This window comes from Hemicordylus capensis, chromosome 14 (genome assembly GCF_027244095.1).
Source record: "Hemicordylus capensis ecotype Gifberg chromosome 14, rHemCap1.1.pri, whole genome shotgun sequence".
Taxonomy (NCBI): Eukaryota; Metazoa; Chordata; class Lepidosauria; order Squamata; family Cordylidae; genus Hemicordylus; species Hemicordylus capensis.
In genome coordinates this window covers 6,521,774-6,532,356 of record NC_069670.1, presented here as the reverse complement: position 1 = coordinate 6,532,356, position 10,583 = coordinate 6,521,774, and the positions used below count along the sequence as shown (strand labels likewise).

General features: G+C 48.9%; 1 protein-coding gene across 4 annotated transcripts; it reads right to left on the bottom strand.

The window, feature by feature from the left end:
• Positions 1–428: 428 nt before the first annotated feature.
• LOC128337615 (transcription factor E2F6-like) lies at positions 429–10,120 on the bottom strand. Of its 4 annotated transcripts, none has more exons than XM_053278854.1 (7): positions 10,100–10,120; positions 6,802–6,895; positions 5,523–5,739; positions 3,331–3,489; positions 2,570–2,684; positions 1,476–1,621; positions 429–1,014 (listed from the first exon to the last, which is right to left on the bottom strand). In XM_053278854.1, the coding sequence occupies exons 3-6, from the start codon at positions 5,732–5,734 to the stop codon at positions 1,493–1,495; spliced, it is 615 nt and encodes a 204-aa protein (XP_053134829.1). In that variant the 5' UTR covers positions 5,735–5,739; positions 6,802–6,895; positions 10,100–10,120; the 3' UTR covers positions 429–1,014; positions 1,476–1,492. The 4 variants fall into 4 exon arrangements, with proteins under 4 accessions (XP_053134829.1, XP_053134828.1, XP_053134826.1 ...); XM_053278853.1 differs by lacking the exon at positions 10,100–10,120 and adding an exon at positions 9,862–10,003 and having other exon boundaries at positions 2,570–2,662; positions 3,336–3,489; XM_053278851.1 differs by lacking the exon at positions 10,100–10,120 and adding an exon at positions 9,862–10,002.
• Between the last annotated feature and the right edge of the window lie 463 nt (positions 10,121–10,583).

Here is a 10,583-nt window from a genome sequence, read left to right as displayed (position 1 = left end):
GGCTTAATCTTTTAAAAAACTAAAGAACAGATTGGCTGATTTGCTTTAAATTCAGTATACAGAGTCCTGTCATCCTCCACTCCCCTGTGTGCCAAGCTTCAGGTCTCTCTGCCTAGCCCTTTCCATGTTCTGAATTTTCTTTCCCCACAGAGTTGGGATGAAGCATTCCCTAACAGTAGGTGGAGCATCAAGGTAATTCTCATGCCAGCACTCTTGGGTGAAAGAACTAGGAAAACATTGCCTAGTACAATTCGGCTTAGACACTGCATGCAAAAGAAACTTAAGGCTCCAATCCTGTGCACACACGAGTAACTCACAGTGGAACTTCTGTCCAAGTAATTATGTTGTGTGTCATCTCACATCAGTGGTGTGCAATTACTGCAAGTTAATGGGGCTGTGTGTCAAACTCAAAAGGCCCACCATCGTGGCACTTTCTATATTTACAAGTTTATTTCCATTACTGTACAGTTTTGCCCTTCCAGAATTTCCCTTAGTGGCTGTGTAAGCACGATGCACATATATATATACACAATCGAAGCAAGGATTTACCACCACAGTTCAATACCGATCACACAGACATCGAATATTGTATGGTTTGTTTTAAGTTGGGTTGCTGTGCTCCCGTCCTCTGCGGCATATTTGCATTTCCAAATTCTCTACATGTCAGTATCGCGCTGCTAATTCCTGCTGGCAAGAGTGCCACTTCAAAATTTAAAGGTGCATTTCTTTCTTCTTCTTTTTTTAAAGTCCCATTCTAGCAAACATCAGTTGGGCTGAGAGAGGTGCAAGGGTGCTCTTGGCTTCTATTTCTGTGCCAAAGTACTTGGAGGCTGGGTCTTTGCTCTGGGGAGAAGAGTCCGCCATGCCGTAGGCTGTTCCTGATCTCTTAGGTGTAGTTGAGGGACTGTTTTTCTGCATTGGCCCTTAAGTAAATCCTGGGAAGCAGATTAAGCTGAAGTGCAGAAATCCAATGCCTGTGGTAATTAGTTCTTGCATTCCTCAGGTAACTCGCCACTGAAAGTTAAGAAAAAATTAGACACAGCATTTTAGAGCAGGGATATACTGGAGAAGCAAGCTGTGTTAGTACAGTAAGACATTCAGATGTGGGTAATGCAGCCCATAACATAGGAACATAGGAAGCTGCCATATACTGAGTCAGACCCTTGGTCCATCTAGCTAAGCATTGTCTACCCAGACTGGCAGCGGGCAGGAATGTCTCTCAGCCCTATCTTGGAGATGCTGCTGCCAGGGAGGGAACTTTGAACCTTCTGCTCTTCCCAGAGTGGCTCCATCCCCTAAGAAGAGGAATATCTTGCAGTGCTCACACATCAAGTCTCCCATTCATATGCAACCAGGGCAAACCCTGCTTAGCTAAGGGGACAATTCATGCCTGCTACCACTAGACCAGCTCTCCTCTCCAACAACTGCACGCCACGTTTACAAGCATCCCTTCTCGATCCCATGACTATATTTACCTCCAGCTTGCATCCACCTATTTAGTTTCACGCGACAGGCTACCTCTGTTTTTCAGAGCGTCCCCATCTGGATTCTCCAGTGGCACCTCACATAAATAGATGTCAATGGGTCCCTTGGTGCTCCGTAGGCGTATTTCTATGCAGTCCTGCAAGACACCGAGGTTGCAAGATGCATTAAGAACCAAGCAAGAAGTTTGCAGCAGTAAATACTGGAACCCATGAGGTGCGAATGTGTCACAGACTCCAAACATTGATCCAGGCTTTAGCCCATGGAGGGAGAGGGACTCTAGCAGAGGGAGTTGCTTTGAGAACTTGGCTCGAAGAGTGGTGTGTAAATATTTGTAGCTGGAGTTGCTGCTAGAGGCTGAACGGCCGGGGGCTCAAATAGCTGGACCGCCACTGTCTTGTCCCCAGGTCTCGCCTTAGCTTCTTGGGTTGGCGAAAGGCAGGAAGGAGGACATGGCATGTCACGGGCAAGGTTTGGCTCCAGGGCCATCAGGGAGGAAAGCTGGTCTCACCTCTTGCCCGGGGGCTTCTCAGAGGCATCTGGTGGGCCACTGTAGGGAACAGGATGCCGGACTAGATGGGCTTCCTTGGGCCTGATCCAGCAGGGCTGCTCATGTATTGAGACATTTTACTTTTTAAAATTTTCAGAACTTATTTTAGCTATGGTATTAGCCTGGTCTTAATTTTTTTTTAATTGCATTAATTTTTTTATTCTATATTGTATCTACTTTTAAAGCATTATCCCAAACATTAGCACACTGGAGAGGAGGGGTATAAATATTTTTAAATAAATTAAGTAATCTCCATTGGAAGTCTAACCCACTGGAATGCGAGACGGGATTTTCCCCCAGTAACAGCGACAAGACTGTGGAACTCCCTGCTACAGTACGCTTGATCATCCCCCTTCACTGCCAACGTTGGTGGGCTGTTAAGATTTTTTGTTTCACTATGCCTTCAGTTAGCTTTTTTATCCATTTGCTTCAGTTTACATGCCTCGGCTCCAAGCATTGTAATCTGTCTCGGCAGTACCTTTGCGATCCAGATACTTCAAATACTTTGCGATCCAAATACTTCATATAAGCGCTTACCTCTTTAGGAGTTGGTACCTCCATTTTGGTTTCTTCTGGAGCCTTGATGGCAATAACAACTTGTTCTTGAAATGCTTGAATGCTATGGATATCCTGATAGGTCACATAAGCGAGAGTAGAAAATGGTTAAGGAATTATTAATAGCAGCCCATGTCCCTTTTGCTAAGCAGGGTCCACCCTGGTTTGCATTTGAATGGGAGACATCTGTGAGCACTATAAGATATTCCCCTTAGGGGATGGAGCCACTCTGGGAAGAGCATCTAGGCTCCAAGTTCCCTCCCTGGGAGCATCTCCGAGATAGGGCTGAGAGAGACTCCTGCCTGCAACCTTGGAGAAGCCGCTGCCAGTCTGTGCAGACAATACGGAGCAAGATGGACCCAGGGTCTGACTCAGTATAAGGCATAAGAACAGCATCCTGTTTTGCACAGTGGCCCACCAGATGCCGCTGGAAGCCACAGGCAGGAGTTGCGGGCATGCCCTCTCTCCTGCCGTTACTCCCCTGCAACTGGTACTCAGAGGCATCCTGCCTTTGAGGCTGGAGGTGGTCTCTAGCCCTCCGACTAGTAGCCCTTGATAGACCTCTCCTCCATGAAGTTATCCAAACCCCTCTTCAAGCCATCCAGGTTGTTGGCTGTCACCACATCTTGTGGCAGAGAATTCCACAAGGCAGCTTTGTATGTTACCAATAATAGATTTTGCGTGGCTCAATCCCACAAATCAACATGTTTGCCAATGACCGTGTGTCACAAGAAGAAGGATATCTTGCATTTTCCTTGTCATCTGTGAGGTCAAACAATTGGTGAGCACAATCCTTGAGTAATTCATCCAACGCGGCTTCCATTGCTGCTAAGTCATAAAGTTCCTCTTGTAGCTTTTGATCCTCTGGTGTCGTTCTAGGAATCCGTTTAATATCCGTTCCACTAAAAATCAAAGGGTTGGGTGTTTTTTTTTAGATATAGCATGGATACCTCTTTTCTTTTTTATAAAAGAGAATATTGCATGTATTTATGAAGGTCTAAAGGAATGCTTATAAACAACTTTTCCTAGTCATTTTCACACACATGTTCCATCGTACAAAGAAACCTAGCTCGCTCAGGGTTCAGTGCACCTCAGTCCTCAAAACGAGAAGGCATGCCTTGACCAGCATAGGATCAGGCCATTATATAAGCATGGTTGTGTAATAACTAAAATAGCACATATTAGAGATGAGGGATAGGTAGTCCAATTGAGACTGCACATCCTAGGAAGTTGACTCCATTGAACCAATGCCAGATTGGCTATATTTATATTATATTTATCATATCATATATTTATACCACCTGATATGTACTTCTCTAGGCGGTGTACAAAGTTTGACACACAATATAAAACAGTTAAATTTACAAAATACAATAAAAACAGTCTGATAAAAACAAACTTTTTAAAAATACAGTAAGCTCCAGCTTAGAGCTCCACATTATGAGAGGAGAGCTGGTCTTGTGGTAGAAAGCATGAACTGTCCTTTTTGCTAAGCAGGGTCTAGGCTGGTTTGTATTTGGATGGGAGACCACATGTGTGAGCATTAAGACCTATTCCCCTTCAGGGATGGGGCCACTCTGGGAAGAGCCCCTGCCTCCTTGCATGCAGAAGGTTCCCAGTTCCCTCCCTGGCAGCATCTCCAAGGTAGGGCTGGGAGAGACTCCTGCCTGCAACCTCAGAGAAGCTGCTGCCAGTCTGTGTAGACAATACTGAGCTAGATGAACCTAGGGTCTGACTCAGTATAAGGCAGCTTCCTATATTCCTATGAGGGGCCTCTGAATACTTTTTAAAAATTTACCAAATTTCAAGTTTTACACAGTTGGTTGGAAATTAAAAAGGAGGGGAAAGGAATTTCACACAGACATGATTCCCCCCCACCCATAAGGAAAAAATATATACTTACATGGCTACACAATTCTTGATTGTGTTTATAAATCTGTGCAAAGATAACTAAGTTATATGGAATTTTTATTAGGATAGGGTCCAGTTTAGACCAATTCCCACCATCACTTCAGCTGAATGCTGCTGTAACCGTAAGCCATGCGACAGGTGTGTGTGTACGTACGTGTGTATGTACACACCAGCCAGGGTGGGACTTCTGACCCATTTTGTAACGCTGTGGGGCCCTTTAGGCTTGACACAGCTTAGGGTCTCAGCATGTCTTAATCCAGCCCTGCATTTAACACAAATGGGGCTTCTTTCTTAACTCTCTCTCTCTAACACAAAATCTTATTTGGGCCCAAAACAACACAATTCCCATGCTTAGGTGCTGCTGCAAGACCGCCCAACAACATAGGATTCATATACTCGATCTCACTTCTCCCACACTCTAAGAATTCCACATTTCACGTACATCCTCCCAGCAATCCACAGAGCGGCTCTGTAAATCAGGTTAGTGTGAAGGGGAAGTCACAGATTGCGTCCCAAAGCCAAAAAACCAGCAGATTGTCTATGGAAACCTCGTGAGTTTGTGACCAAGCTTTTAGGTTTGTCTCACACTCTTAAGTTACTAGGCTGCACCTGCTCTCACAAGCTTTCTGAAACAATGCATTCTTAGCATCAAAACTAGGACATGTTTTTAGGAACACAGGAAGCTGCCATACTGAGTCAGACCCTTGGTCCATCTAGCTCAGTATTGTCTACCCAGACTGGCAGCGGCTTCTCCAAGGTTGCAGGCCAGAATCTCTCTCAGCCCTATCTTGGAGATGCTGCCAGGGCAACTTGGAACCTTCTGCTCTTTCCAGAGCAGCTTCATCCCCTGAGGGGAATATCTTACAGAGCTCCCACACGTAGTCTCCCATGCAAATGCAAACCAGGGCAGACCCTGCTTAGCAAAGGGGAAAGTTCATGCTGGCTACCACAAGACCAGCTCTCCTCTCCTTTTTGTTGCTGATGGTCTCAAATGTTCAACAGTTAGAAAAAAAGGTCAACTTACACCCACTGGATGAGGTTCTTGGATCTTTTCTGGATAAGCTGTATCCCATCCAAGACATTCGTGATATCGTAGACCCTCCGTTTGCGCACCCCCATCACGCGGGAGACCTCATTTAAGTCAAGGACCCCTTCTGGAGCCGCTCGGATGAGATCCATGAATCTCCGGGTCAGGTGCACCAGAGAGCCGTTGTAGCGGTGCTTTTTCGTTTTCATCGATTCTGCCAAGGTTTAAGACGACGTTTGGGTTAGTCAGCGCCAGCAACAGGAGAACGACTTCTCTTACTTTTAAAAAAAATATTATTTTATTTTCCAAATTCTTAGGCCACCCCAAACCTCCGTCTTAGCATGGCTTAGGACAAACAAACAGATCAAAAACAAAAACATTCAAACAATTTAAAACCACAGTCCGGTTAAAAAGCTCGGGTGAACCAATGTGTCTTAATTGCCTTCCCAAAAGTGGTCCGAGATGGGGAGGCTCTTATTTCGGCAGGGAGAGCATTCCCGAGCCGCGGGGCAGCAACGGAGAAGGCCCATCCCTGAGTAGCCACCAGACGAGCCGGTGGCAACTGCAGACGGACCTCTCCTGATGATCTCAGCGGGTGGTGGGGTTCATGGCGAAGACGACGTTCTCTTAAATACCCAGGACCCAAGCCACTCAGGGCTTTATAGGTTATAATCAACACCTTGTATTTTGCCCAGGAACTTATTGGGAGCCAATGACCCCCTCATGGAGAAGATGCGTCAACCCCTTGATCGTCCCAGCTGCTCATGGCCAATGCCAATGGAGGAAAGAGGGGGAAACATTCACACAGGACCCCATGGGCAGAGGGGAGAATGTGGGCACCAACTCTCTTGATCAGAACCCTACATCACGTCATACCCCAAATCGGAGACATTCCTTTAACTAGTAAGTCGTAAAATCAACAGGCAATGTTCGACACCAGTTCTCCACTGCTTACCTTTATCGTCGCTTGAAACTAAGGTGTCCTATGCCAGAGTCAATGCACGTCAAAGGGAAGTCGCCCAAGTTCCAACTCCAGCTATCTGCATTTTTATCCAAAACCCTACATAATTGAGACCAGGGTTTCTCAACCCGCGGCCCTCCAAAGGTTGCTGGGCTACAACTCCCATCATCCCCAGCCACAAACTGTCGCTGGGGTGATGGGCGTTGTAGTCCAGAAACGTCTGGAGCCTCACAGCTTGGGAATCGGTTCGACGGAGGCTGCTGTACCCAAAAGAAATGCAGGTTTCCATGAACGCGCAAAACCCAAGCCACTTACTTCTGATGGCCACCAACGATTCATTCTCGTCCACTTCTTTGTGGCTTATGGACACGAACTCCACGTCGTCGTCGTTTTCAATCTTAATGTGTGCCTAGGAAGAGGAGAGATTGATTGATTGATTATGCCTCTGTGTAAAGTAAACCACCCTGAGCCATTTTTGGAAGGGCGGTATAGAAATCGAATGAATGAATGAATGAATGAGAGAGCGTTGTGTCAACGGAGACCATCTCAAGGGCTCAGTCACACAACCAGTTCACCCCCAAAGCAAGTTCTCTTAATACGGTGGATCTAGAATCGCAATTTCATAGAGCCAGGCCGTCTGGCCATCAATGGGATGGGGCCAGTTGCTACCGAGGTTTTAGAAGTGAGCCCTGACAATATCCGGACGTGGCTCAGAGTTCTCCAACACTGCTGCGATATCTCTCTACATGCCTAACTTCGGCACACCGCCTTCCTAGCCTCCGTCTCCGGAGAGAAAAGAAAAAGCAGGCACGTCCGTTAAATAGCCCTAATATGTCTAGGCAACATTTACGTGCTTGCAGAAGCAGAAGCACACAGGTAAAGACTAAACTACAGAGAATACAATCATTGACAAAATACAATGCAACCAGAGACGAAGGTTTGGACGGTATAGAAGTTTGATAGATAGATAGATAGATGTTTAGTAAAGCAACAAGAAGAGATGGAGGAGAGGCCTATCAATGGCTACCAGTTGGAGGGCTGTGGGCCACCTCCGGCCTCAAAGGCAGGATGCCTCTGAGTACCAGTTGCAGGGGAGTAACAGCAGGAGAGAGGGAATGCCCACAACTCCTGCCTGTGGCTTCCAGCGGCATCTGGTGGGCCACTGTGCAAAACAGGATGCTGGACTAGATGGGCTTTCTTGGGCCTGATCCAGCAGGGCTGTTCTGATGTTCTTAAGAGGAGAGCTGGTCTTGTGGTAGCATGCATGAATTGTCCCCTTTGCTAAGCAGGGTCCACCCTGGTTTGCATTTGAATGGGAGACTACATGTGAGCCCTATAAGATATTCCCCTGAGGAGACGGGGCCGCTCAGGGAAGAGCACCTGCAGACTTCCCCGCAGAAGGTTCCAAGTTCCCTCTGTGGAAGCAGCTCCAAGATAGGGCTGAGAGAGACTCCTGCCTGCAGCCTTGGAGAAGCCGCTGCCAGTCTGTGTAGACAAAACTGAACTAGATAGACCAAGGGTCTGACTCAGTAGATGGCAGCTTCCTATGTCCCCATGATAGTAAACACCATTGGTGGCAGGTTCAACGTTCTTCAACTTCTTGCAACTAGTGGTTCCCACAGAGCTAGACAGGTTTGCCCGCAACTCTCTAGCATTGCATCATTTCTTTTCCTTTCATTTGCCAACTTGAGGGAGAGGGGTGCGAAAGACCCCTAATGGGCGGTAACAGATAACTGTAGGCAGTGGGGATGCTTCTTCCTTGTTGTGGCCAGTTGTGGCGAGGGGTGCTTCTGTCTGCAACCGATTTGGAGAATGTGTTGCATTTAAATAAACAAGCCTACCTACAAAAAAATGCCCTGCGTCTGGCATACACAACTGAAAGTGCCCAAGATGGAGCAGAACCGTAGCCAGACCCTGGCCTGGAACATGACAACAGTGTTTGGTACCCTGAAAGGGGAGTGCAGAGAAAGGGGCGAGAGGCGCCCTAAATTCCACCCAATACAGGCAAAACTCCGTAGTCACAGTTCCGACATCCGTGGTTCCGCGAACCCGAGGTCGGGCAATTGACACCCAGCCTCAGTATCCATGGAACAAGAAGAGTTAATTTCTGCATATCTGTGGTTTCCGGGTGGCCAGAAATAACCTCCAGTGGATGGGGCCACTCTGGGAATATTTGTCATATTCGAGAAATATTTATATACAGCTTTTTACAAATATTTATATACCACTTTTCAACAAAAAAAATTCCCAAAGCAGCTTACATAGATACAAAATAAATAAATAAATAGGCTCCCTGTCCCCTAAAAAGGAAACGCAAGATCTGACCCCAGCAACAGCCACTGGAGGGATGCTGTGCTGGGGTTGGATAGGGCCAGTTGCTCTCCCCCTGCTCAATGCAGAGAATCACCCCTTTCAAAGGGCGCCTCTTAGCTCAGTTAGCAGGGCTTAAAGCACCTGCATGGACATAAGGATTTAAGAACAGCCCTCCTGGATCAGGCCCAACTTGGCCCATCCAATCCAGCTTCCTGTCTCACACAGTGGCCCACCAGATGCCTCCGAGAAGCCCAAAGGTAAGGGCATGCTCTCTCTCTCTCTTTCCCCCCCTCTCCTACAACTGGGATTTAGAGGAATCTTGCCTCGGAGGCTGGCCTATAGTCACCAGAGTTGTAGGATGCACGCAGAAGGTCCTCGGTTCCCTCCCTGGCAGCATCTCCAAGACAGGGCTGAGAAAGACGCCTGCCTGCAACCTCGGAGAAGCCGCTGCCAGTCCGGGTAGGTACTACCAAGCAAGGTGAACCGAGCGCCCGACTCAGTAGAAGCCAGCTTCCTATGCGGCGGGGTTTGGGGACGGGAGGGCATCGCTCCGTGGAGGAGCATCTGCCGGCAGGAGGTCCTCCCAGGTTCCCTCCCTGGCAGCCTCTGGAGGCAGGGATCGGAGAGGCTCGTGCCGGAAACCTTGGAGAGGTGCTGCCGGTCAGTGCTGAGCTAGATGCACCCAGGGTCTGACTCGGTGGAAGGCAGCTTCCCGAGTTCCTTTCTGGAGCAGACATTGGACGGCGGCAGGGAGGGAGCCACTTTCCTGGGGGCTCCTGCCCCTCCCCGCAACCCCCACAAGGGTGCCCACCCCTCCCTCCCTCAGCCTCCCTCCCACCGCCCCCAACCCGGGAACCTGACCCCGCTTGGCGCGGAGCCCACCAGGCGTGCACACTCCGCAGCTCACAGCCCGGTGTGACGCCCATCATGGGCATGGCCTGGGAGACCGCCAGTGGTGATGCGCCTCCTCCCTGCCAAGCAACGCAAAAGCGAGCTGCCTGCCTGGGCTGGCGGCTGGGCGGGCTGCCCGCTTGCCTCCCCAACCCCGACTGCCAGCCTCACCTGCAGCAAGTCCATCGAGAGCGGCGGGAGGAAACCGGGAGCGGCCATCTTGGCCCGGCCTTCTCCCCGCCCCCAAGGAGGAGGAGCAGCTGCCGCCCGCGCCTAGCAGTCCAACCAGGCCGCTTGCAAAATTGCACGTCTCTTGGGCTCCCTGTTGAGGCAGGGCACCGCCCCCCGCCCTCCTCCTCCTCCTCCTCTGCCGCCCTTTTCCAGGCTCCTCGGGCAATAGAATACCCACCCTCCGCCCCAGAGCCAGCTGCAATCCTGCTCACGCGAAATTCCCACGGCAAAGCTCCTGACTCGATCCTCTCCCTGCGCATCTCTGAGCTTGTAGCAGGCTTTCGCCGCGGCTGCCTCTGTCTTGCTTTTTGCAACTCATTTTCTTGATAGACATCCTAGGAATATAGGGAGCTGCCTTCTAGAGTCAGGCCCTTGGCCCCTCTGTCTGAGTAGGGTCGGCACTGACAGGCAGCGGCTTCTTCTCCAGGGTTTCTTGCGCCAACCAAGGTGAAACAAATTTATCCTGGAATAAATCGCCTCGAGATGTACATATCAGGCGGTATAAGAATACGGTCAATAAAAATAAATGAATGAATAAATTGGAATATCCAACAACACAGAGTAAATTCGCAGGCTTGAGCTGCCATTCTGAATCCTGACTGACACTTCCTAAGACCTTTCTCACGTTCAGAAGTGCGCCTAGCTCTCTGCTCACTTTATGT

Coding starts and splice junctions, on each gene's coding strand:
- LOC128337615 (XM_053278851.1), bottom strand. CDS start 9,909: ATGGCCGCTCCCGGTTTCCTCCCGCCGCTCTCGATGGACTTGCTGCAG. Junction 5,740..6,801: donor ATCGTTGGTGGCCATCAGAA/GTAAGTGGCTTG, acceptor AAACCTTGGCAG/AATCGATGAAAACGAAAAAG. Junction 3,490..5,522: donor AAGAACCTCATCCAGTGGGT/GTAAGTTGACCT, acceptor TTTGATTTTTAG/TGGAACGGATATTAAACGGA.